Below are 27,557 nucleotides of genomic sequence, written 5' to 3' on the forward strand. Positions count from 1 at the left end.
GTGGGGCAGGAGGGCAAGGGCCAGGTGACGTAGGAGAGACAGCCAGCTGCAGACCTCCCCCAGTAGACAGACAGCCCCCGACAGGGGTCATGGGAGGTGGGGATGGGAGTAATGTCAAACTTGGGTGGTGGACGACCTGGCCCATTCCCAGCAATGGCAATGGCAAAGCCCAGTGTAGATCTTTTCCAACATTTTGATTGGTTAAAAAGCTGTTGGAGATTTTGGGAGGTGTTGACGGTGGGTGATGGGGGGAGAAAGGGAAGTGGAATGTACAAGGGACCTCAGCGTGAATGGGGGAATATTGGCAGTGGTGCCCGAGAGATCACAGGTTGCTCCTATATGTCCTCACACTGCAGTTTGTTCACAGTCCCGTCCAGGGAACAGGCAGTGGAATGGGACCACGTGCACGGACATAGTTCACCTTTTGCATACCTGCCAAGTCCAGGCAAGGTTTGGTGAGCTGGGAGAGCTCTCAACTAGTGACAACTTAGCAGCGGACTGAAAGGAACCTGGTGGAACCCTTGGGGAGAAGGCCGGGGGGGGGCTCAATGGCACAGCAGGAGTGAACTACCTCTCAGACCGCCCCCCCCCCCGGTTCGATCCCGACTTCGGGAACTGTCTGCATGCAGTTTCACATGTTCACTCCATGAACTCGTGGGATTATCCGGCTGCTCCACTTGCCCCTCACATCCCAAAGTTGCGCTGTTAATCAGTTAGTATAGATTGCCCTGGGGTAGGTGTGACAGGAGAATCAGGCGAGAAAGACATTCTCATGAAATCAGTGGATTGTTGGGATTGCATTGAAAACTCAAAAATTAGATGGGCTGAGTGGTCAGGTGTTATATGAGAAGAATCGGGTTGGAGAATTGAGAGTCAGTAAAATGAATTTAGTTCGTGCATGCAGTAGATCAAAAAATTTCCTTCTAAACATGGAAGACTAACTCAGCTAGAGCTATGAGTTGATTTTCAGGAACAGTTGCGGGGACTCACATCGCTAGGACCCAAGTGGCTGAAGGCAGGTTAGCCAAGGGCGCAGGAATCTAACGTGTCCCTGAACTTGTTCGCATCTTGAAAGAGTTGTATCCTTTCACAAACAGCAAAATTCCCTTTGATTCAAGATCGATTGTTCAAGTCTCATAGAACTGAAAACAGAAGTAGCATTCCGGAAATGAGAAGTAAGGACAAGAGGTGTCAGAAATGGGATTGGGTTGGATTCTCGAAGAGAGAAATAGGGTTGATGCTTTGAGTTAATGATCTTTCACCTGATGATCCTGTCTGTACCTTTCCCTCCCGATGCAACGTCGTAGAGTACTGCAGCGTAGAAATAGGCCCTTCAGCCCATCTAGTCTGTGATGAAATGTTATTGTCTAGCCCCATTGACCTGTATCTGGCCCTCCAAAACCCTCCCATTCATGTACTTGTCCAAACTTCTCTTAATAATTGAAATCGAGGCTGGATCCACCATTTCCACTGGCAGCTCGTTCCCCATTCTCACCACCTCTGAGTTAAGAAGCTTTCACTCCCAGGTTTTCACCTTTCACCTCTAGTTCCAGTCATTTCAGTGAAGTCTGGGAGCTGCCCTTTACGGCCGCCTGAAGCTGAAGATGGGGGGTGGGGCGGTGGTGATGAGTTCTTGGAGCCCTCCTATGGGGCTGCAGCATCTTACTTACATGCTCCTAAAACTGTCCTCTGCCCCCACAGGCTCGCCAGATATTGGAAAATGAGTTCAACAACCTCTTGCTTCAAGGAACGGATAGACGACATGAAGAGGTCAGTGCATACCCAGCTGAGTGCTCAGTCATTGAGCTGGTGGGTTGGAGAGTGGGAGCAGGACCAGGAGGGGGGTGAAATCACAAAGTCGTGGGTCTTGAGGCCCAGACTGGGGTTAGGATTTGGTTTTGGTTTTGCACTCGTTCTGATGGCCACCTTATGACGCTGCATCAAACACTGCGCGGGACTGCAATACGCAAACACCAAGGTGCTCCCTGACCCCGTTCCGCCCAGCACCACCTGCCCTCCATTCAAACATCTGAGCAGAAAAATACTTATGACTATTTGTCAATCGGGCAGTGGTCAGCACAGAAAGTCCAGAGATCTGTGGGATGAGTTCCCAGGAAGACTGATAGATAGATAGATAGATACTTTATTCATCCCCATGGGGAAATTCAACTTTTTTCCAATGTCCCAAACACTTGATGTAGCAAAACTAATTACATACAATACTTAACTCAGTAAAAAATATGATATGCATCTAAATCACTATCTCAAAAAGCATTAATAATAGCTTTTAAAAAGTTCTTAAGTCCTGGCGGTAGAATTGTAAAGCCTAATGGCATTGGGGAGTATTGACCTCTTCATCCTGTCTGAGGAGCATTGCATCGATAGTAACCTGTCGCTGAAACTGCTTCTCTGTCTCTGGATGGTGCTATGTAGAGGATGTTCAGCGTTTTCCATAATTGACCGTAGCCTACTCAGCACCCTTCGCTCAGCTACCGATGTTAAACTCTGTCTATGTAAATGACTGTCAGTCATTTGGCAGGATGCCTCATTCCCAGGATCCACAGATGAGATCTTTCCTGGCTGACCATGAGAGACTCCCAGTGAGATCTCTTATGCATGATCAAGAACTCAGTCCAACCACGCACTGGTTTTGGGAAAGATGAGACAGTTGTGCACTTCCTCGTGGATGTGCATTTTGCCAAAGAGGTCTGGAAAGGGATGAGGTGGTCATTGTCAAGGTTCACTCCAAGAAGCTGTATAACACTGATCTTATGGGCTGTCTCAGTGACAACATCGAGACCAGCATTGATTGCTGCTGGAAAGTCATTAGCTTAGTGAAAAGCACACTGTCGTCTCTCTGAAAGATGATGGCCTTCCTGTAGAGCGATATCCTTGACATTCTCGTCTTTCTGAAACATGTTAGTCATCCTTTAAGGAGATCTTCTTAACTCTGTGGTCTGTCTGAAAGGTCTTGGTCTTCCTGTGAGATGTCTATGACACTGTGCTCCATCTGAAAGGTCTTGGTCTTCCTGTGAGGAGACATCCGTGAGGGAAATCTGCCCACCAACACGTTCCAGGGAGCAAAACTGCTGCGATTCAATGCAGCCAACACAAAGATTGTGTGGGAAGGACCACAGTCCAGAGTCACTAGGTGCTGGGCCCTGGGTAACAGACCCTCAAACACCTCATGGATAGGAGGAAATAGGAATGGTGTTGATGCTTTGTAAGGGTATGGAGAATGTAGGGAAAGACATGTACTCATTGTATTTATTGTATAAAGTAGATTTTTGGAGATCAAAGTAGGCGGCACAGCTGTGTAGCTGGTAGAGCATCACAATTTCAGCAACCCCAGTTCAATCCCGACCTCTGGTGCTGTGTGAAGTTTGCACGTACTCCCTGTGACCACGTGGTTTCCTCCAGGTGCTCCAGTTCACTCCCACGTCCCATAGGTGTGCCTGTTGGTAGGTTAATTGGTCACTGTAAGTTGTCGCGGGTAGAATGTGGGAGGAGGCAATGAGGAGAAAATACAATGGGATTAGTGTAGATGGTTGTGGTGGACTCAGTGTGTGAAGGCATGGTGTAAGACGCTGGAAATTCCTTAAAAAGATACTTTAAGTGGATGATTTAATAATGGAGATGAGGGGCAAGGCTTGGTTTTGACAGAGAAACATCACAAATTATCTTGGGGAAAGGGTTTTTTGTTCCGATGTCATGACCTCAGATGCAGTAGAAAGTTCCTGGTCTACTGACCAACAGTAGATTCCAGTCATCCGTCTGGAAGCTGCATGACCCAGACTATTAACATCAGCCGCCTCACAATACTAGGGAGGCCCACAAACACTCAGCTAAACAGACCCCCCCCCCAACCCAACTCAGGAGCGGGATTAGTACCGTCCTGTCCAAACTGAGGCACTCATTGCGCTCATGATCACAAGGGCAACGTGCAAACTCCACATGGACAGCAGCAAGGTCAGACTGAGTGGGTCTACTAGGACTGTGAGGCATCAGCTCTTCCTGCTGCTCCAGTGTGTCACCAGTGACGCAGTCTCTCCTCCTTCCCCTCCCCTCATTTCCAGGGCGACGCCAAGAACTTCAGCCGAGCCCCGTCATGGCGCAAGCGGTTCCGGGCAAAGGAGATGCGTGATATGACATCGGACACGTCGGAAACGCTCCCCGCCAACTTCCGGGTGACGGCAGCAGCCATTGCTTCACAGAGCGTCCAGCTGCGGAAGGTGCAGGCAGACAGTAAGTGGGGCAGCCATCGAAGCCCGCTTCTCTCTGTAGATACAATGGAGACTGGCCAACCAGGGGAATGCTGGGGGCGCTGCAGGAGTGTAGCGGAGGAGAGCGGCCAGTGAGATTGTGACTGACGTTCTACCTCAGTGCCGCTTTCGTGCGCTAACTCCTCAGTCCCTAAGCACTTAAATCAAAGTGCGATACTGTCCGAGTCAGCGGCCCCACAGCAGAACGTCACTCGGTAAGTGACACTGGCTGAGGGCTTCGTACTGGCAGGAGTCGGGGAATTTTCCACGTCAACCTGAGAAGAAATGAACAACACATCCCCCCTCCGAGGTTTCAGCGCTGGGTGGGCTTGTTATGTTTATCTGTTAACAGCAGGAAAGGGGCTCGAACCCACTTCTGGCTACTCTCACTGATCTGGGTCTGTGGGGGAAGGCACAAGCAGCAGAGAAGGGCATTAAGAGGATTGCGGGTGAAGGAGAGGCACACATCCCAAACAGTGGCAGCGCACAGATAAGGCAATGAAGATTGGATACGGGATGCTGGCCTTCTTTGGGAAATAAGCGCAGAGTGGTGGTGATACAGCTTTCTGAAGCATTGTTCCAGCCTCAGCTGGAGTACTTATACAACCCGGTTGCCACACCGTAGGAAGATTGTGATCCACTGGAGAGCGTGCAGAGGAGAGTCGCCAGATCGACTCTCACAATAGAAGTATTTGAATTGTGGAAGGCCACAGACCAAGAGCTGGTAAATGGGATTAGTGTAGATGGGTCTTTGATCAGTGGGCCCAGGACAACCTGCTTCTGTGTTCAGTGACTCCAGGTACATCGCGACAAAGTGGAGCAAAAACAGATTGCACTGGGAGTTAACGCCGCCCCTCTTGTTGGTACAGGTGCCGCCTCAGGGACTCCGCGGGCTGACACCCCATCAATCCGGACGTATTCATGCTAACAGCACTCAGCAGGTGAGACCGCGGGGGACGGGGGCGTGTGAGGGGTCACGGGCGCTGGATCGCCTGTGAGGGGAAGTTATGTGGAGCGTTTCAGCAGTCGCGTCTGAGGGTTTGTCCCAGGGCGTCTGTGAGGGAAGTTTTCACCGACTGACACGGGTTGAACGGGGAGATGGCGGGAGCCGCATGTGAGGGTCCCTCCCAGGGCGTGTGTGAGGGAAGATTGACACAGGTTGAATGTCTGTTGCTTTGATCCCGCATGTTACTTTCTCTTGGGCACTGGGGGCTCCGGTTTCCTCCCGTATCAGGAGCAGTGGGTTGACTGTAACTTAGCCCTAGTGAGTGTTGGGTTAAGCAGCTGTCGGGGTGCGTGCACCGCGACGACGGGCCGAAGGGTCTGCTCCCAGCCCTGACCCAGTGGGACTTGTTCCTCCGCAGATTCTGAGTGTTGGGTTGAGCAGCTGTCGGGGTGCGTGCACCGCGACGACGGGCCGAAGGGTCTGCTCCCAGCCCTGACCCAGTGGGACTTGTTCCTCCGCAGATTCTGAGTGTTGGGTTGAGCAGCTGTCGGGGTGCGTGCACCATCACAGGAAGGAGCAACGGGCAAGCAAACCTCATCCGATTGCTGAGAGCAAAAGACTTTCTTCGTGTCGAGGAAGAGCAGGCGAGAGCCCAGAGAGACTGTCTCCGAGATCACGATTGCGACGCTGCCTTGTTTTTTGTTCTCCTGTTACTCTGTGGGTTCCAGATCAGAGCTCGGAGCCCCTACAGTGCAAGAGCCTGTCTGGTTTGTTCAGGTGGCTGGCAGGGTGCACGCTGATGGGGAAGGTCCACACCAGTTTAAAGCGTCATTCGGTTCGCGATGTAAATAGAACGACCCTGCTCCCGTACTCCCTCGCCGAGGCTGGGGTTTTATTTGTGTGAGTGTGAGTATGTGTGTGTGTGAATTTCAAAGGCATCCGTGCTGAAGACCTTGAACCTTATTTTTCAATCCCGTTGCCTGCCCTAATAAGCATTCAGAGTTGGACATCTCCCACCCTCCGTACCCGGACAGCAGTCTTTGAACAACGGGCTTGAGAGGGGCACGAGTTTAGGGCAACCCAGGAACACCGACTAGCTCTTCGAAATTGTCAGCTCGCCTGTCCGCAGACCGGCGGGAGCTTTTTCTCCCGGCCTGACTCCTGCTCTCCCTGACCCGAGAGCGTGCGACGGGACGGCGTGGCGGGAGCTTTACCCTGTCTTTAGCCCTGCTCTGGGATCGCTCGGTGGGACGGCGTAGAGGGAGCGTTACTCGGTACCTAACCATTACTGTGCTGGTGGTTGGGTCCCTGGGCGCTGCAGGTTCAGGAGCGATGGGGCGGGAGAGAGCGCGGTGCCAAACCCAGCCCGAGTCTGGACCAAGGCGTAGGTGTCAGCTTCTGCCCGGGGCTTGGCGCAGCCTCACCCACTCTCGTCGCTCCCCCTTCTGTGGCCACTGAGGGCTGCCTTAACCCCCGCAGCTCAGGCTGTGCTGCCCCAGGTACAAATTCAATTGGCCATGGAGTATTGTCGAGGTGCTGTCACTGACTGGTTACATTTAATACCTCTCCCACTCCTCACCAGTGCCGTGCGGAGCGGAACCTTGGTTTTAATTTATATCGATATTGAGCATGCGTGTATCTCAAGGACTCTCCTGCTTAAGGAAGTTTCGTCGCCGGAGCACGGGGTCTTGTTGTCCGAGGGGGTGGAGTGGGTTCCCGCAGGGAAGCAGAGACGGCAGCCGGGTCAGCTGTCCCCAGTCCCCGGGATTGCCTTATGCATTACACCGGGACCAGGAGAACAGCACAACTCCTCTGGCTGATAAAACAGGGTAACTGCAGAGGAAATCGTCCCACTCCCTATTAGAGATCATCCCCCGCCCCACCCTCGGCAACTTTCTAATGCCCCTGCTCTCCCCTCCCTCTACCCCCAGCACATCTCATGCTGAAACCACAATAGCCTGAGGGAGTCCTTGTGTGAAGTATGGCCAGTTTAATTCTTGTTGTACATGTAAATCAGGCTTTGCTGTTAACGCATTGAATGGTTTCAAACCTTTCAGTGTTTCTTTTGTAAATGGACAATTACTGTATTTATTTAACTTGTGCAATGTTCTGTCATTGTTCTGGAACATTTTTTGACTTTTTTTGTTCATTTTTACTCTTTACTTGGAACGAGGAAAAGACTCTCCCTTTTTATATGTCAGCCCGACGCACTTCATCGTCACGTCTATTTTTTATTTAATTTATTAGTGCCACGCGCGTTTCCAGGTGAGTGAAATTGTATTTAATGTATTTACATAAAGGTCTGTGTCAAAACTTCTACCTGCTAGCTTTACTGACAGTCCTGGATGCCAATGTTCCAGAGCTGTCCGAACATGGCGGCTGTTCCAGAGCTGTCCGAACATGGCGGCTGTTCCAGAGGCATCAGAACTCACTCACTGCTCACCCAACATTCACTCATCCAATCACCCAGCCGCTAAACCCCTCACCCGCCGACCCACCTTCTCACCGCCGCCCATCGCCCACTCATCCGTCAACCGGTGGACAACATTCTGGTGTTCCAGTCTCTGGCTTCAATACCAGGTATCACAGTGGCCCGTGAGGTGAGCGCCCTGGATATGGCGTCCTAGCTGCCTAGGCGGTACAAGCTGTTGCCCATGTAGAAAGCGCCCCCTCTCCACGCAGCTGATGAACGGTAGACACTAGTACATTTTGGTACCGGCAGTGCTGCAGAAGTTGTCGGTCAGCATTGAACTCGATGTAGGATTACCTCGGGGACACGAACTCGAACTCTGGGTTTTATTCACTGGGAAGCCTTCCCCAGGAGTGGGTACAGCCACATGGCAGTGTAGGCTTGAGATCAGAGTTTTCCTCCTCCTGGATGAGCTGACAAGCCCCATCTGCCCGAAGCGACCGGTTTAAAGGCACAAATAACCTACCTTTGCCCCTTCTCCTGTCAGTATAAACGTTTCTGCCAGTCTTTGTAGCTCAGCCACACATGAAGGCCAGGAGCTGGACTTGGTTGTCAGAGGCTATTTGAGGTGCACACCACTGGGACCATTTAATAGATAGTGGGAGCCAGTCCCCATTACCACCCCCAGGTATAACAACCTTAAGTGGTCGGTATCCCAGGGGTAATTCCCAATATCCCAATGCTCAATGTTCAGTGTCTCAGCAGTCTCCCAATCTGCTCTCTTCCCAGATAATGCAACTGATGTCAGCTCAGTCTTCCAACATTCCCAACTTTCCTTGGATGCTGACAAGACACATTGTCAATTTGACTCCCCATCAATTCTCCCTGCCTCCATATGTAATCCTGTGGCAAGATACAGAAACCTAAAGCTGCTGAATATTTTTCTTTCAGTGGAGATAGCCCGTCTGAACTGTTTCACCTCTCACAGGCAGGTGAACTGCATGAACTACATGTCCAGAGACAACCAACCCAACTGGGTCTGGCCGATGCCCCCTCCACTGTTCAGGACAGTTAATCATTGATTCTTTGTACATTAACAAGCATTCATGACCTTCACTGAGAAGGTGTTCCTTGTTGGGCCTGTGTAGCTATAGAGCTGTCACCAGAAGAACCAACTATGGTTCGGAGATGGACTCACCACCCCTTTCTCAGGGAATGGACACTAAATACCGACCTCATTGATGGTGCCCAGCCTGGTCATTGTAGGGGGAATGTAGAGGGTTCAGAGGAGATTTACCAGGATGCTGCCTGGATTAGAGAGCATGTCTTCTGAGGAAAGAGGGAGTGAGTTGGAGCTTTTATCGTTGAGGAGGAGAATGAGAGAAGACTTGACGGAGGCATATAAGATCATAGGTGGATAGAGTGGACAGCCAGTGCCTTTTTCTCAGTGTGGCATTGGCTAATACTTCGAAGGTGATTGAGAAAAGGTATGGGGGGATGTCAGAGGTGGGTTTTTTACACAGTGGTGGGTGCATGCTATGCATCTTCAGGGGTGGTGGTACATTAGGAACATTTAAGAGACTCAGGCACATGAATGAAAGAAAAATGGGGGGCTGTGTAGAAGGGAAGGGTGAGATTGATCTTGGAGTAGGTTAAAAAGTCAGCATGTCATGGGCTGAAGAGTCCTGAACTGTGATCTGTGGTTGTATATGTGTGTCTCACAGTCCCACAGCTGGTCCTGAATGTCTGTTAGATACGTAGAGGCTATCGGTGAGATCAGACCTGAAGATTAATGTTGATCTCTCAGTAGGACCCTTGGGAAGATGCAACAAAGATCATCTCACAGACTCCTAGGATGAGGTCTGTCCTAGCAGACGTTTTGTGTAATAAGCTCATATTGTTTGAAAATCATCTTCTTTAAGTGTACGACAGTTTTAGAGGGCTTATCCAGTCAAGCGAGAGGCTGGAGACACAAGAGACTGCAGATGCTGGGAAAGCTGAAGTTTATTGACCAATTTGTAGTTGTCCTTTGAACTTGCTGCTGGGGCATTGTGAAGGAAGACAACTGACAGGTGTGAGGGAATCCCTTCTGGTCATGACCTTCTGATCCTGCGCTCAGGATTGCACAGCAGGAGAAGAAACGGGGCTCTGCTGTGATGTCTCCAGAGTGAAATAATCATATTGGATGTGAGAAACCAGACTTTGAAGTCTCTTCAGGCTGCCTTGGTTAATGCACATGAGATCATGAATCTGACAAGCATAGTCAGTATGAACTTTATTTTAACCTTAACATTACTTTAAACATTAACTTAAATACAGACTTTATTTTAATTAAAATAAAGTTAAAATAAATAGTTAAATAATGATACAATTAAGAGAGCCAATGAATGGTGAGCATTTTGGATGATTGATGGCTAAAGGCATGAATCGTCGCCTTGGCTTCCTTCTCCAAGGCCAACCCACTTCAGCCAGTCCCAGGGTCAGAGGAGTAATGTGGCCACTGGGATTGGCGCACGACCTGGCCAATGGGAAGTGTGGAGTAGATGAGTGAAGGGGTGAGTAGGAGGTTTGCGAAGGAAGGTCTCCTCCAGGGAGCTTTCCTATTAAATGACCTCCATGTTGGAGACTCGGGATCCTGTGGTTTTCGCTTCCCCTTCCAGAGGGTCCAACACCAGGATGAAAACTGGCCTGCTGCCCTGAGGTTGTAGTCCCCTCTCCCTCCAGTTCATCCCCATCCTGGGATCAACAGCCAGGCCCTGTAGACACTGGGTTCTACACCTCAGGCAGATCAAGTCCCAGAGGTGGGGGGGGGGGGGGGGGGGAAGAGGTGGATCCCAGTGGGAACAGAGGCAGGACAGGCCTTACAGGAGAAACGTGGCATGTTCACCGATTTAAAAGATTGAAGATTAAACGCAAGATAGAAACAGCTACTCAGCTCATCGAGCCCATTCTATTATGACAACTGATCCAATGGTACAAGGCTATTTCCCCATATCCCCAGACATGATGATGAAGGGCATCTCATCAAAATGATTCGAGAATTTTTGGAGGAAGAGCAAGGGCATTTGGGAGGATCTGCAGAATTGGGAACTGGGACCATGTTGTCACAAGGTGGGGAGTCCGGGACTGGATAGCAGGGTACGGGGACAATTCCATAGACAAACAGTGCAGGACTCAAGTGCTGGGCAATAGTGTGTTCCGTCCTCACAAGTTCACGTCCTGGATGTCTGTGGGTGTCCTGGAACGTTCCAGTTCTTCCGGCTTTGGCGGGGGGAGAGTTTGTGGGGCTGCTTGTCTCAGGCGGGTGTGTAGGGAGACCTCGAGCTGCTCCTGACATGTCCTCACGCACTCCTGCACAAGAGGGAAGAACACACAGGTTGGGGAGAACTGTGCTGGATTCCATCCTGACAATGAACAACAGGGCACTTGCCCTGCATTTTCAAAATGCCTTGCATTTCTTGTTTACAGCAAACAAGAAACACAGTGAAGTCACCATAGACACGGAAGTGCAAGAGGAGCCAATATGTGCACAGCAAGATCCCACTCATTTCTCTGATTCCGTTGCAACAGTGAAGCAGGTCATTTGGCCCTACGAATCTATGCTAGCCCTCAACCACCCTGTGCATCCCATCCCCCTCATCTCTCACCAGCCTGGGGGCAGATTGCAGAATCAGTCAAATCTATAAGTGCTTCATTTGTCCACCAGGTACAATCCCAGCCTCCAATAAACCCCCCCCCCCAACCCCCCAGTATTCCAAACTGCTTCCAGAGACGAGCACCCTTTCTTTCCTGATACTGCCAAAGAACTCTCGCCTGTTTCCCCCATAACCGAAGCAAACCCCGTCTGTTTCAATAAACTCTTCATGGAAATCAGAGAAACTTCAATGCTGGGAATCTGAAATCGAATCAGAAAACAATGAGACACTTGGTAGTTGGGTAGAGGAAAGATTCCCCCCACCCACCAATGTTCCAGTTCTGATGAAGGGGCTCCAAGCTGAAACATTGAATCTGTTCTTCCCTCTACAGACGCTGCCTGACTTGCCCCTCATCCCCTGAACTCGCCCTTTGATGAAGCACACCATGAGGGTAACGGTGCTGTAGCGGGTGAATTGGGAGCAGGGACAGCCCCAGGAGCTCCCTTACCCTCACTTGGACAGGCTGGCCTTGGTATCTTCACCATCCCAGATCTGTATCCCATTTGAAAGATGCCAGTGATGATCCCATATGTGCCTGTCCTGAGTGCAGGGTGAGGGAGGGTTGGGGGTGTATTGGACTGGGAAGTGGGTACGGATGGAGGTGGGAGGTGATAGAATTGGAATAGGAGGGTGTGAGTAGGTAAAAATGTTCTTTGGAGGGAAGTTGTTAATCAGTTAGTAGGCAGAGAGGTGGATAGAAGTATAGAATTAATACAATGTGAAAAACAGGCCCTTCGGCCTAACCAATTCAAGCTCACCACAGGCCCTTTGGCCTAACTGACCCACGCTCACCACAGGCCCTTTGGCCTAACTGATCAAGCTCACCACAGGCCCTTTGGCCTAACTGATCAAGCTCACCACAGGCCCTTTGGCCTAACCGATTCAAGCTCACTACAGGCCCTTTGGCCTAACTGATCAAGCTCACCACAGGCCCTTTGGCCTAACTGATCAAGCTCACCACAGGCCCTTTGGCCTAACCGATTCAAGCTCACCACAGGCCCTTTGGCCTAACCGATTCAAGCTCACCACAGGCCCTTTGCCCTAACCGATTCAAGCTCACCACAGGCCCTTTGGCCTAACTGATCAAGCTCACCACAGGCCCTTTGGCCTAACTGATCAAGCTCACCACAGGCCCTTTGGCCTAACCGATTCAAGCTCACCACAGGCCCTTTGGCCTAACCGATTCAAGCTCACCACAGGCCCTTTGCCCTAACCGATCAAGCTCACCACAGGCCCTTTGGCCTAACTGACCCACGCTCACCACAGGCCCTTTGGCCTAACTAACCCACGCCCACCACAGGCCCTTTGGCCTAACTGATCAAGCTCACCACAGGCCCTTTGGCCTAACTGATCAAGCTCACCACAGGCCCTTTGGCCTAACCGATTCAAGCTCACCACAGGCCCTTTGCCCTAACCGATCAAGCTCACCACAGGCCCTTTGGCCTAACTGACCCACGCTCACCACAGGCCCTTTGGCCTAACTGATCAAGCTCACCACAGGCCCTTTGGCCTAACTAACCCACGCCCACCACAGGCCCTTTGGCCTAAGTGATCCATGCACACCACAGTCCCTTTAAGGCATTGGTCAGAACACACTTGGAATGTTGTGAGCAGTTTTGGGCCCCTTATCTCATTGGAGAGGGTCCAGTGGAGGGAATCTGGGAATGAAACAGTTAATATGTGAGAAGTATATGATGGCTCTGGGCCTGTACTCACTGGAGTTTAGAAAAATGGGGGGGGGGGGGGGGTGGGGTTATATTGTAACCTATTGAATATTGAAAGGCCTTGTCAGTGGCTGTGGATAGGATAGTGGGGGAGCCTAGGAGCGGAGGCCACAGCCTCAGAATAGAGAAATTTACATTTAGAACAGAGATTGCGGAGGGATTTCTTTAGTCAAGAGGGTGGGGAATCTGTGGAATTCTTCAACTCAGGCGGCTGTAAGGCCAAGTCATTGGGTATATTTAAAACAGGTTGATATATTCTTGATTAGTGGGGGCTTCAAAGGATAGGGGAGAAGGCAGGAGAATGGGGTTGAGTCAGTCGCAATGGAAGCTGGAGCAGACTCGACGGGCTGAATTACTTAGTTCTTCTCCTCTGTCTTATGGTCACCGACAAGCCGGCAGGGAAGCAGAGGCATTGACCCCGACCGGGAAAGATTTCATCCCTGCTCCAGAGCTGGTCAGAACGCAGCAACAGCAAATGGGCTGGGAGAGTTGGGGAGTTAGGGACCAAGGGGGCGCAGACTGGGAACGGAAACCCGCCTGGGTGGTGGAGGAGACCGGACGATGGGGGAAGGGCGTGGAGGTGAGGTGAGTTGGGTTGGGACTGGGAGGCAAGGGTCATAGCACCAACTTACCGGATCGCAGCGGATGCAGCGGGCGAGGTGGTCGGTGAGCACCCGGGTTCCCGGAGGAATCCCCGGCAGACACAGGCGAAGGCCGCAGACAGCGGCGGCGAGACTGGCAGCACCGATCACCGACGGCGGCAACGACACGAACTCAGCATCTGGAACGATGCGGGAATTAGTGTCGGCGGTTCGGGTCCCGGGATCGTCCGCCTCCATCAAACACTGGAGGAAACTCACCCGCCTATCCCCATCCCTACCGACGTTTCGCCGGCCAACCCCAACCCCCGTGCTCCACCAACCGCACATACCCATCCCCATTAACTCTGTACCACCAACACAAATGTCCCGTCCCCTCCCCTACCACCACCATCATCATCACCACACCGACCCCTCCTCAGACGGGCGGACGCGAGACCCCCTCTGACTCCCCGCACCTGTGTTGGATAGCGCGATGAAGGTGTCGGTGTGCTTGCGGATCAGCCGCTCCCCGGCCGCCTGCGCTCCGAGTAACTGCTCCACGAACTCCTGCGGCGTGGGCGCGCCGAGGCGCCAGTGCAGCGTGTCCAGGAGCAGCAATTCCATCGCCTGCCGAGTGAGAGAGGCCGTCAGACAAAGCCCGGCTCACGGGGAGCCACCCCCTCCCGCAGCGGCCCCCAACCCTCGGGAGCACCTCCCAGAGCCCGTCGCTGTCCGTGACTTCCGAACGTGGGAGAGTGAGAGTTAAAAAGACACACAACTGTGTTCAGTTCCAGTCTCCGAGGTTCTGCGCGAACGAAACGGGATTTCCTGGAAAAATTCCAGAGTCGGAAAGCACTTTAGAAGTCGGGTTGGATATTTTAGAAAGACGTTTAAGACAATTTTGACGATAGCTGAAGGACGACGGTAACTGAGAGACCAGGAGAAGGAGCGGGACCCTCGATACAATATCTTCACTCAGCACAGCAGATTGGGAGCTAGGGGGGTGGGGACGCCACAGAGCGACGGGACCTTTCAGAGGAGTGTTCCGGACCCAACAGCGCTCCCAGTCCTTAGCCCAATGGAAAGGGAATACCCCTTCCTATTCCACACCTCCCCGCCCCTTACAGTGACCTACCCCGGTTTATTTTTGAGACGGGCGACCGAGCAGATCGGGTTTGCGTTTCTGCGGCCCTGAACGCTTCGAGTCGTAGATTCGCAGTCACCCAGCACAGAAACCGGCCCTTCGGCCTATCTTGTCCAGACTGACCACCTCCCCGCGTCAGGTCTATCGGATATGCGATCGCGGGAACCTGTCGGGTATGATGGGCACGCCCAGTGGATCTGGGAAAACTGCCAAAGAAAAGGGTCGCTCGGTCAGTGGACGGAGAGAGCCCGGGGTCTCTCTGGACAGCGGGCGCTGGTCGGTACAGACCGACACCGGTGCCGAAACTCAGCTGATCAGCGACGTCCGCGCTGAAAATGGGCAATGAGGGGCTCGGGGTCACGGTGAATGCAGTCTGTCCGGAACCCCGCGATTCAAGTACTGCAGGGGATCTCTACACAGCAAGCTCCCGCAGAATGGGTGGCATCAGTCGACTGAAATGCTTGCTTCCGCATTCTATGACAAACAGCGATGAGGTAACTGAACATAGCCTGATAGAACGATGTGAATAGATATCGGCGCAGGACACGACCCCTCCTCCCCCACTGTCCCCCCAGAGGCTGCCTGGGATAAAACACCGGAGCAGAATCAGGCCATTCAGCCCATCCAGTGTGCTCTGCCTTTCCATCATGGCTGATCCCAGATCCCACACCTTACACCTGCCTTCTCGCCATATCCTTTGATGACCTGACTGATCAGGAAACGATCAACTTCCGCTTAAAATATACCCCCGGGCGGCCTCCACCTCAGCTTGTGGCAGAGCACTCCACAGATTCACTACCCTCTGGGTAAAAAAAAAATTCTTCCTTGCCCCTGCTCTAAAAGGTCGCCCCTCAATTTTAAGGCTGTGCCCTCTAGTTCTGGATATCCCCACCACAGAAAACATCCTCTCCATATCCACCCTACCTAGTCCTTTCAACATTCGGTAGGTTTCAATGAGATCCTCACACATTCTTCTAAATTCCAGTGAGTACAGACCCAAAGCTGCCAAACGGGCCTCATTCCCAGAATCATTCTCGTGAACCTCCTCTGGACTCTCTCTAATGACAACACATCCTTTCTGAGATACGGGGCCCAAAACCTTTGACAATACTCTTCAAGTACACCCTGACTAGTGTCTTATAAAGCCTCGGCATTATCTCCTTGCTTTTATATTCCATTCCCCTTGAAATAAATGCCAACATTGCATTTGCCTTCTTAACCTGCATGAGGCGTCTTGCATAAGTCCCTCTGCACCTCCAATGTTTGACCTTCTCCCCATTTAGATGATAGCGCACACTATTGTTCTTTTTACCAAAATGTATTATCATACATTTCCCGACACTCTTCCATCCGCCAATTTTTTGCCCATTCTTCCAATTTGTCTGAGTCCTGCTGTGATTGCATTGCTTCCTCAGCACTACATACCCCTCCACCTGTCTTTGTATCATCTGCAAACTTTGCCACAAAGCCATGAATTCCATTATCCAAATGACTGACAAAGTGAAAAGTAGTGGTCCCAATACTGACCCCAGAGGAACTAGTCACCAGCAGTCAACCCACAAAGGCCCCCTCTATTCCTGCTCACTGCCTCCTGCCTGTCAGCCATTCCACTATCCAGGCCAGTATCTTTCCTGTAACGCCACAGGATCTTATCTTGTTAAGTAGCCTCATGTGTGGCACTTATCAAACGCCTTCTGAAAATCCAAGTAAATAACATCCACAACCTTCCCTTTGTCCACCTTGCTTGTTACTTTCTCGAAGAACTCTAACGGATTTGTCAGGCAAGATGTCCCTTTCCAGAAACCATACTGGCTTTGACTTACTTTATCATTAGTCTCCAAGTACCCAACATCTCCTTCTTAATAATAGATTCCAATACTTTCCCAACCACTGAAGTTAGACTGACTGGGCTATAATTTCCTTTCTTTTGTCTTCCTTCCTTCTTAAACAGTGGAGTGACATTTGCAACCTTCCAGTCCTCCAGGACCACGGCAGAATCAAGTGATTCTTGAAAGATTGTAACAATGCATCTGCTATCTCTTCAGCAACCTCTTTCAGAACCCTTGAATACAGTCCATCCGGTCAGGTGACTAATCTACCTTAAGACTTTTGAGTTTGCTGAGCACTTTTTCCTTTGTAATAGCAATGGCTCTCACTCCTGTGCCCTGACATTCACAGACCTCTGGCACACTGCTAGTGTCTTCTACAGCAAATGCAAAGTACCCATTAAGTTCATCCACAATTTTTGTCCTCCATTTCTGCATCATTTTCCAATGGTCCAACATCAACTCTCACCTCCCTTTTACTCTTTATATAACTGGGGAAAAAAAAGCTTCTAGTATCCTGCTTCATATTATTGGGTAATCTGTCCTCTTATTTCATCTTTCCCTTTCTTATAGTCTTTTTAATTGCCTTTTGTTGGATTTTAAAAACTTCCCAATTATCCAACTTCCCACTCACTTTTGCTACTTTATATGCCTTTTTCCTTGGCTTTTATGCAGTCCTTAACTGCCTTTTGGAATTCAGCAGAATGAGAGGAGATTCTATAGAAACATATAAAATTATGAAAGGGATAGATAAGATAGAGGCAGGAAAGTTGTTTCCACTGATACTGATAGGTGAAACTAGAACTAGGGGACATAGCCTCAAGATTTGGGGGAGTAGAGTTAGGACAGAGATGAGGAGGAACTGCTTTTCCCAGAGAGTGGTGAATTTGTGGAACTCTCTGCCCATTGAAGTAGTGGATACTACCTCAGTAAATATACTTAAGACAAGGTTAGATACATTTTTGCATAGTAGGGGAATTAAGGGTTATGGAGAAAAGGCAGGTAGGTGGAGATGAGTCCATGGCCAGATCAGCGATGATTTTACTGAGTGACGGAGCAGGCTCATTAGGCCAGATGAGCGACTCCTGCTCCTATTTCTTATGTTCTTAAGTTCCTTTGTCAGCCATGGTTGTCCACACCTGCCATTTGAGAACTCCTTCCTCTGTGCGACATATCTGTCCTGCGCCTTGTAAACTATTCCCAGAAACTTCAACCATCTCTGCTCTGTTGTCATCCCCGCCAGTATCCTCCTTCAGTCCACCTGGGCAAGCTCCTCTCTCATGCCTCTCATTATTCCATTGCAATACTGATACATGTGAGTTATGCTTCTCCCTCCCAAATTACAGTATAAATTCAATATTATGTTCACTGACTCCTAAGGGTTCCTTTGCATCACGCTTCCTAATAAGATTTGGGTTATTATACAACACCCAATCTAAGATAGCCTTTCCCAGAGTAGGCTCAAGCACAGGCTACTCTAGAAAGCCATCTGGTAGGCATTCAACAAATTCCCTCTTGCGATCCAACACCAACCTGATTTTCCCAATCTTCTTGCATATTGAAGTTCCGCATTACAATTGTGACATTACCCTTACTGCATGCCCTTTCCAGCTCCTTTGATTCCCACAATGTTTTTTTCACCTTCGCAGTTTCTTTACTCCACCCATGAAGATTCAACATTCTCTGGCCCTATGTCACCTCTTTCTGAAGATGTAACTCCATCTCTTACCAAAGGACCCTACGCCTTCCTGCCTGTCCTTTCGATACAAAGTTTGATGTAAAGTTCCCAACTACGGCCTCCTTTCACTTACGGACTCAGTGATACGTCATACCGACCAATCTCTAATTGCGCCACGAGTTCGTCCACTTTATTCCGAATGCTACTCACGTTTAAAAACAGCATTTTCAGTCTTGCATTCTTCGCCTATTTTACTCATTGTCTCTCTCTGGTCCACTTTAACTCCGTAAACACCTCACCCCCGGAAACGGTAAAGACAGTTTTCTCGGTACCACACCAGGCCCTGAGGGCTGTGCTTAAGCGACCAGCCGGAGGACACGAGGTTGCAGGCGTCGTGGGAAGCCCAGCCAGTCCCGACTACCCCAAGGAGCAGCGCGAACAGCAGGATCTGCCTCTGGCGGGGATCCCCTGGGGTGGGTACTCTCGGGCCAGATTCGTGGTTTTGACTCTAGGAAACTGAGCTCCACGCCCGTGGAATCAAACTTGATGGGGGGAGAGAGAGAGTTTGTGTCCCCGTACCCGTCCCCCCGGCAACTTACCCTCAGATCCTCCGGCCGGGACGAGTGCGCCGTATAGGCGCACAAGGTTTCCACGGGCAGCGGGTTGGTCTGACGGACTTTCGACGCCAGGAGTAAGCAGGCGGCCCCTAACAGCTGGAACCTGGACTTTTCCAGTGACATCGCAGTCAGGAAGCGGTCCAAGTAGTTCATGGACAGAGGGAACACCTCCTTCTCACAGGTCTCCTGCTCACAAACCTATCGTTAAAGAAACGCAAGCACGTTAGGCAGTGAGTACAGCTCGGGACTCCCGACTGGATCAAGGTTTGACAGCAAGCCGCCCGTTGAGACTGAACGCTGATGACAGAGTTCAGTTTCAAGAAGGGCACTGAGGAGGAGAGAGTGGCGGGTGTTAATTGGAGAACGTGCCGCCAATGAAGGATCATTCGAAACTGGGGGATGTTTGAGAACTGGAGGACGGCTGGAGCGGCTGTGGGACTGAATACGATGGGAAGCTCTCCGCGAAAACTGAGAAACAGCCCTTTTCAATATCTGCATGAAATGCCCGACCCCGCGTGTAAAGCATTTGACAGAAGAATATGCAGGTCTCTGGTGTGGGGTAATGATGCAGAAAGAAGGGCGACATTTGCATTAAAATACCAAATGCAGACGCTGGAAATCTGACATTCCATAACACTATAGGATATAGGCGTAGCCCATGGAGCCCCGCTCCTCTATCGATCGTGGTTCATTTATTATCCGTCTCAATCCCATTTAATCCCGACTGGCAGCCCGCCAGCAGAAAGCGTTAACCGACGCTTCAGCTCCGCGGTGTTTCCCGCCAGTGCCGCCTGGTCAGGAAACATTTCTTCAAGGGAATCTGGACTCCCTCTCTCAAAGCACTTTCTTAAGGTTTGAAACCGGGAAGACCAGAGAACTACGTTCAATCCTGATTTTGGGTTTCCCCCAGTTTACCGCCACGTGCTCCGGCTTTTCCCCAAGGACGTGCGGCTTGGTAGGTTAATTAGCCACTGTAAATTGCCCCGAGTGAGTCGATGGGTGGTAAAATTCGGGGTAAATTGACGGTAATGTGATCTTATTGCAAATGGATGTGTGATGCTAGGTACGAGTCTGAAAAATCGAAAGGACTGTCATCATGCTCTTTGCCTATGGCCAGCAGGGGGCAGCATTGACCGACATTGGAGGCAGATTTCACCAAATTCCCAGACTTCGACCTGGCATGTTCCCGAAGGTGGTTGTTATTGATTGCCACATCTTTGTCTACTAAAGCCTCCTTTATGGCTTACGTTCCTCCAACGCTTGTGAAATTGATCCGCACAGATCAATTTGCACGGCTCAGCAAATTTTCTTAGATCAATGTTGTGGAGTTGACTCCTTCGTACTGTACAAATTCTGACTGCCGCTGGTAAACTACATCAACGACTACAATTCTAAAAGGGGAACGAGAACGACGAGCTGTGGCAGAACCGATTGAGAAAATAGTTGACGCGGAAACTGAACACGAAAGTTAGGAAATGATGGGCTAACTTGATAAAATACCGTTGTGGACACAGTTGGAGTATGGTGTCCCCGTTCTGGGAACCAGGATTTAAGACAATTGTGAGGGTCTAAGTCCTAATTCACTGATACAGAACTTCTGGTCAGTTGGATAAGAACATTAAAAAGGAGGTGGAGTAGACTTAATTTCTTTTGCAATGTGTGATAGGACTAACACCCTAAACAATAGTAACAATACTCCAAAACTGTCCCGATAAAGGCCACTCTAGCCCCCATTAGAGACATGGAGGGGGCAGCTACTGCACAGGACCGAAAGAAGCTGCAGAGGGTCATAAATTTAGTCGGCTCCATCTTAGCTACTAGCCCACAAAGTACCCAGGACATCTTCACTCAGAAAGACGGCGTCCATTATTAAGGACATCCAACAAACACCCAGGGCATGCCCTTTTCTCACTGTTACCATCAGGTAGGAGGCACACACTCAGCAATTCAGGAACAATTTCTTCCCCTCTGCCATCTGATTCCTAAATGGACATTGAACCCATGAATCTCACTCTTTTAATATATATTATTTCTGTTTTGCACAGTTTTAATCTTACCAATATACATATATTGTAATTGATTTACTTATTTATTATTATTATTTTTCTTCTATACTATGTATTGCATTGAACTGCTGCTGCTAAGTTAACACATTTCATGACACCTGCCGGTGATGATAAACCTGATTCTGATTCTACCCAATGTCTTCCTAATCACTTGCTACACCAGTTCAGCTAACTTTGAGTGATCCATATGTAGGAACACCCAAATCCCTCCCCACTTTGCTCATCTGTAACCCTTCTTAGACAAAGGAATGGGGTTGAGAAGAATAACAGATCAGCCATGATGGAATGGATGTGTAGACTCGATGGGCCAAATGGCCCAATTCTCCTCCTATGCCTTATGGCCTTCTCCATTCAGATAATAGCTTGCCTTTAGAATTTTCCGACTAAAGTGTGTGATTTCACAGTTTTGCTCATTAACTCTGTCAAGTTTTCAACACTCACTCAAAATACCTGCAGTCCGTTACAGATCCCATTATCCTCATTACAAGATAACCTTCCAGCGATTTTCATACCTTTGGCAGAATTGGATATCTTGCACCCTAACCAATCTCCAGGCCATTCATCTAAACTACAAATAATTGAGAGCCAAAATCTCATCCCCGGAGTATCCAGTAACTCCATGCTTCTAGGCTGGAAAAGGAACATTTATTTCAAATGGCCCCTCTGCTGTAATCAGTCTTTAATCCATGCAAACCCACCACCATGAGCTTTTATTTTCTGCACCAACTTTTTATGTGTCACCTTATTAAACTCTACATGTACTACATCTACAGGTCCCCCCAATCAATGCCACTACTTCCTATCCTGAAGAACTCCAGCAAATTTATTGTCAAGGATTTATCTTCCATAATCTTGCGGATAGTAAAAAGCTTTTTCCCAGGGCTGAAATGGGAACAGTTCATGAGGGGGCACAGTTTTAAGGTGCTGGGGAGTAGGTAAAGAGGAGATGTCAGGGGTAAGTTTTTATGCAGAGAGAGGTGAGCGCGTGGAATGGACTGCCAGCGTTGGTGGTGGAGGCAGATATGATAGGGTCTTTTAGGAGACTCCTGGATAGGTACATGGAGCTTAGAGAAATAGAGGGCTATGGGTAACCCTAAGTAATTTCTGAAGTAACTGCATGTTTGGCACAGCATTGTGGGCCGAATGGCCTGTATTGTGCTGTAGTTTTTCTATGTTTCTAAAACCATACTACTATTAATTAGATTAAGATTATCTAAATGATTATCTATTGTTACTTTGAGTAGTTAAACCAGGGCAGGACCTACACTGTAAATGGCAGGTCCTGTTGGGTGTTGTAGAACAGAGGGGACCTAGGGGTCCAGGTACAGTACATGGTTCCCTGAAAGTAGTGTCACAGGCAGACAGGGTGGTGAAGAATCCATTTGGTACATTGGTCTTCATCAGTCCGAGTGAAGGCAGTGCTTGGTACGCTGTCCTTCATCAGTCAGGGCACTGAATACTGAGTTTGGATGTTACATTGCAGCTTTACGAGACACTGGTGCGACCTCCCTAGAATATTGTATATTGTTCTGATCACCCAGCTACATGAAGGATATCATTTAGCTGAAAAGGTGCAAGAAAGATTCACAAGGACTTGGAAGGCTTGAGTCGTTAGCAGAGACTGGATAGACTGGGACTGTTTTTAAAGGAGTGTAGGAGGCTGAGGAGTGGCCTCATAGAGGTACACAGAATCAGGAGGGGCACGGACAAGGAGGTCACAACCTTTCTCCCAAAGTAGGGGAGTCGAAAACTAGAGGATGTGGATTTAACATGAGAGGGAAATAATTTAAAAGGGACCGCATGGGCAACCTTTACACCCAGGGTGGAATGAGCTGCCAGAGGAAGTGGTAGAGGTGGGTAACATTGCAATGTTTAAAAGTAATTTGGACAGGTCCAAGGATAAAAGTCAAATAGGCAAACGGGACTAGTTGGTCAGCATCGCCAAGATGGGCCACATGGCCTGTTTCCATGCTGTGCTATTCTATGACCTTCAGTGTTTGGTGAAAATTCCTCCTTTTCAGATGCCATGCTAAAAGACTAAGCCTCGCCCTGTCCAGCATAAGAAAAGCAAAAGACCATTTACCTCTTCAGACTGTTAATTACATTGTAGCTTGTGATCTATTCTTTTTGGTTCAATAACCCAAATAAAACGCAGAGCAGTCAGATTCGAAATATTCAATCAAACTCTTTCTCCAGCCTCAAGAGGAGGGTGAGAGGCTTCCAGATGTCCACACCCCTCTGCACTGTTCCCTTTAAACTGTGTGGATGCGTGGCTGCCCGGCAACTGAGATGCTCCCACCCACATAGCCTTTGTTGCCTCACAGGTGGAATTTGATTTTATATGATGTTAATTTAATTCTGAAGTTATGTTAACATAACTTTGAAATCTATGTTAATATACTTGTGAAATGCACTGTAACTAACTGTGTGTTATTGAATATAATCCATACATTTTCTAAACAATAAATGTACCACAAATGTTTTCTTTAAAATATTTTAGAGTTTCAACGTATTTACATTGTCAGTGTTTCAGGCTACAAAACTGACACAGAATGGAAGTCGGTAGCTCATTGTTCATAAACTGTCGGTCCACTAAACGCCAACTCCATCTAGTCAAAATATTTTATTTTTACCATTGTGCCTGTCAGTTGCTTTGACTGCCTGACATTGTTTTGTTGTGCTTTTGTCTTTGCTTAATGTGCATTTTACAAGAGAAAAACATTTCCAGTTTCACGCAGTTTTCAGGCCATATAAAAACTTCCTGCTCAAAACAATGGTTGGTTTGCACAGCTGTAAATAAAAAGAGGGAATGTTGCCCCTCAGTGTGTAAAGTCCTTCCTGGGATCACCCTTGAGCAGTCTGAACTTACTCTTGAAGTCTGGTGTCCTTACTCCGACTCCTCTCCCGAGTGCAGTGCGCCACACTCCCACTCTAGTGCAGCCAGGAACAGTGGGTCGTGAGGCTTGAGTGCCACAGCCCTGAGTGACCTTTAACCCCACAACAACACGGCAGAAATATGCCATCATGTTGCCGTTTTGTGGGAGCTTGCAGTGCGTACACTGACTGCCCCATTGTTACAGACAGTGAGCTTTGAAGACGTACCACTGGAAGTAAAATGCTTTAGAATGAGATGGAAAATGTTATTTATAAAGAACATCTTCCTCACTTTAAACGTAGTAATGTTGTTGATTATCTTCCCTTTGGTGCCCGTGCTCCCTGACTGAACCCATTTGTCTGCATTCAGGCCCTGCTCAGGATCAGTGAACACATTACCTCCAGCATCCACACAGCCAGCCTGCTCCGCATGTGAGGCCGAATCTCCTTCTGCACTTTCGCCATGGTCCTCCGGCACGGCAGATACCTCAGCTCCGTCTCCAGTAGCGTGAGCAGCACGCGGCCTTGCAGCAGGCTGGGGTCCGGCCGAGCCTGGCAGAGCCTTCCTGAGCCACAACGGCCCCACGCGTTCCCCACCTTTTCCATGTCCCCGAAACTCCAGCTTCTAAACTTCCGAGCCCCTGCCTGACTTAAATACCCTGAGACCTAACTCCTCCCTCTGTGCAGTGAAATAACTCAACACATGCCTTGTGTCCCTGTGAATAGCCCAGTGTCAGTCACTTCACTGGGCACAGCCCCCTGGCTCCTCCCCTGTTGTTCAGTTCCTCAGTCATTTCACTCAACTCTCTTCTGACAGAAGGCTCTCCTCTTTCCAAAAACACTTCCCTCTCCTGAAAGTAATGTCTCCCTGGGGGACTCCCTTTGGCTGGGACTGGCAGCCTCCTGCCTCAGTGTCCATAGCCAAAACTGGGTCTATGCATCCGTCATGGGAGATGTTCCATAAACCCCCGAATGTTCATACGGCACACACTATCACACTCACACACCGTGTACACACGATCACACTCACACACAGTGTACACACCATCACACTCACACACCGTGTACATACTATCACACTCACACACCGTGTACAGACCATCACACTCACACACCGTGTACACACCATCACACTCACACACCGTGTACACACTATCACACTCACACACCGTGTACATACTATCACACTCACACACCGTGTACACACCATCACACTCACACACAGTGTACACACCATCACACTCACACACCGTGTGCACACTATCACACTCACGCACCGTGTACATACTATCACACTCACACACAGTGTACATACTATCACACTCACACACAGTGTACATACTATCACACTCACGCACCGTGTACATACTATCACACTCACACACAGTGTACATACTATCACACTCACGCACCGTGTACACACTATCACACTCACACACTATGTACATACTATCATACTCACACACAGTGTACACACCATCACACTCACGCACCGTGTACACACTATCACACTCACACACAGTGTACATACTATCATACTCACACACAGTGTACACACCATCACACTCACGCACCGTGTACACACTATCACACTCACACACTATGTACATACTATCACACTCACGCACCGTGTACATACTATCACACTCACGCACCGTGTACACACTATCACACTCACACACTATGTACATACTATCATACTCACACACAGTGTACACACCATCACACTCACGCACCGTGTACACACTATCACACTCACACACTATGTACATACTATCATACTCACACACAGTGTACACACCATCACACTCACGCACCGTGTACACACTATCACACTCACACACTATGTACATACTATCATACTCACACACAGTGTACACACCATCACACTCACGCACCGTGTACATACTATCACACTCACACACCGTGTACACACCATCACACTCACACACCGTGTACACACTATCACACTCACACACCGTGTACATACTATCACACTCACACACCGTGTACACACCATCACACTCACACACAGTGTACACACCATCACACTCACACACCGTGTGCACACTATCACACTCACGCACCGTGTACATACTATCACACTCACACACAGTGTACATACTATCACACTTACACACAGTGTACATACTATCACACTCACACACAGTGTACACACTATCACACTCACGCACCGTGTACACACTATCACACACACACACTATGTACATACTATCATACTCACACACAGTGTACACACCATCACACTCACGCACCGTGTACACACTATCACACTCACACACTATGTACATACTATCATACTCACACACAGTGTACACACCATCACACTCACACACCGTGTACATACTATCACACTCACACACCGTGTACACACCATCACACTCACACACCATCACACTCACACACCGTGTACATACTATCACACTCACACACAGTGTACATACTATCACACTTACACACAGTGTACATACTATCACACTCACACACAGCGTACATACTATCACACTCACACACAGTGTACACACTATCACACTCACGCACCGTGTACACACTATCACACTCACACACTATGTACATACTATCATACTCACACACAGTGTACACACCATCACACTCACGCACCGTGTACACACGATCACACTCACACACCGTGTACACACTATCACACTCACGCACAGTGTACATACTATCACACTCACACACAGTGTACATACTATCACACTCACACACAGTGTACACACTATCACACTCACACACAGTGTACATACTATCATACTCACACACAGTGTACACACCATCACACTCACGCACCGTGTACACACTATCACACTCACACACTATGTACATACTATCACACTCACGCACCGTGTACATACTATCACACTCACGCACCGTGTACACACTATCACACTCACACACTATGTACATACTATCATACTCACACACAGTGTACACACCATCACACTCACGCACCGTGTACACACTATCACACTCACGCACCGTGTACATACTATCATAGTCACACACAGTGTACACACCATCACACTCACACACCGTGTACACACCATCACACTCACGCACCGTGTACACACTATCACACTCACACACTATGTACATACTATCATACTCACACACAGTGTACACACCATCACACTCACGCACCGTGTACATACTATCACACTCACACACCGTGTACACACCATCACACTCACACACCGTGTACACACCATCACACTCACACACCGTGTACACACGATCACACTCACACACAGTGTACACACTATCACACTCACACACCGTGTACATACTATCACACTCAAACACAGTGTACATACTATCACACTCACACACCGTGTACATACTATCACACTCACACACAGTGTACATACTATCACACTCACGCACCGTGTACACACAATCACACTCACACGCCATGTACACACCATCACACTCACGCACTGTGTACACACGATCACACTCACACACCGTGTACACACTAACACACTCACACACCATGTACACACTATCACACTCACACACAGTGTACATACTATCACACTCACACACAGTGTACATACTATCACACTTACGCACTGTGTACACACAATCACACTCACACACAGTGTACACACTATCACACTCACACACAGTGTACATACTATCACACTCACACACCGTGTACACACTATCACACTCACGCACCGTGTACACAC

General features: G+C 49.2%; 2 protein-coding genes across 2 annotated transcripts in view; one reads left to right on the forward strand and one right to left on the reverse strand.

The window, feature by feature from the left end:
* The window catches only part of LOC140719344 (liprin-alpha-3-like), a 294,708-nt gene extending 287,181 nt beyond the window's left edge, over positions 1-7,527 (forward strand). The window contains 4 exon segments of the mRNA XM_073033919.1: positions 1,702-1,770; positions 4,077-4,245; positions 5,132-5,203; positions 5,730-7,527. Of these exon segments, the coding sequence (XP_072890020.1) occupies positions 1,702-1,770; positions 4,077-4,245; positions 5,132-5,190 (297 nt within the window). The 3' untranslated portion in view covers positions 5,191-5,203; positions 5,730-7,527.
* Positions 7,528-10,701: 3,174 nt separating this feature from the next.
* Positions 10,702-24,429, reverse strand: LOC140719194 (G1/S-specific cyclin-D1-like). The gene is made up of 5 exons (XM_073033632.1): positions 24,223-24,429; positions 18,866-19,081; positions 14,095-14,245; positions 13,670-13,818; positions 10,702-10,969 (listed from the first exon to the last, which is right to left on the reverse strand). The coding sequence occupies exons 1-5, from the start codon at positions 24,427-24,429 to the stop codon at positions 10,823-10,825; spliced, it is 870 nt and encodes a 289-aa protein (XP_072889733.1). The 3' UTR covers positions 10,702-10,822.
* Positions 24,430-27,557: the final 3,128 nt, after the last annotated feature.

Source organism: Hemitrygon akajei, chromosome 31, assembly GCF_048418815.1.
Source record: "Hemitrygon akajei chromosome 31, sHemAka1.3, whole genome shotgun sequence".
NCBI lineage: Eukaryota > Metazoa > Chordata > Chondrichthyes > Myliobatiformes > Dasyatidae > Hemitrygon > Hemitrygon akajei.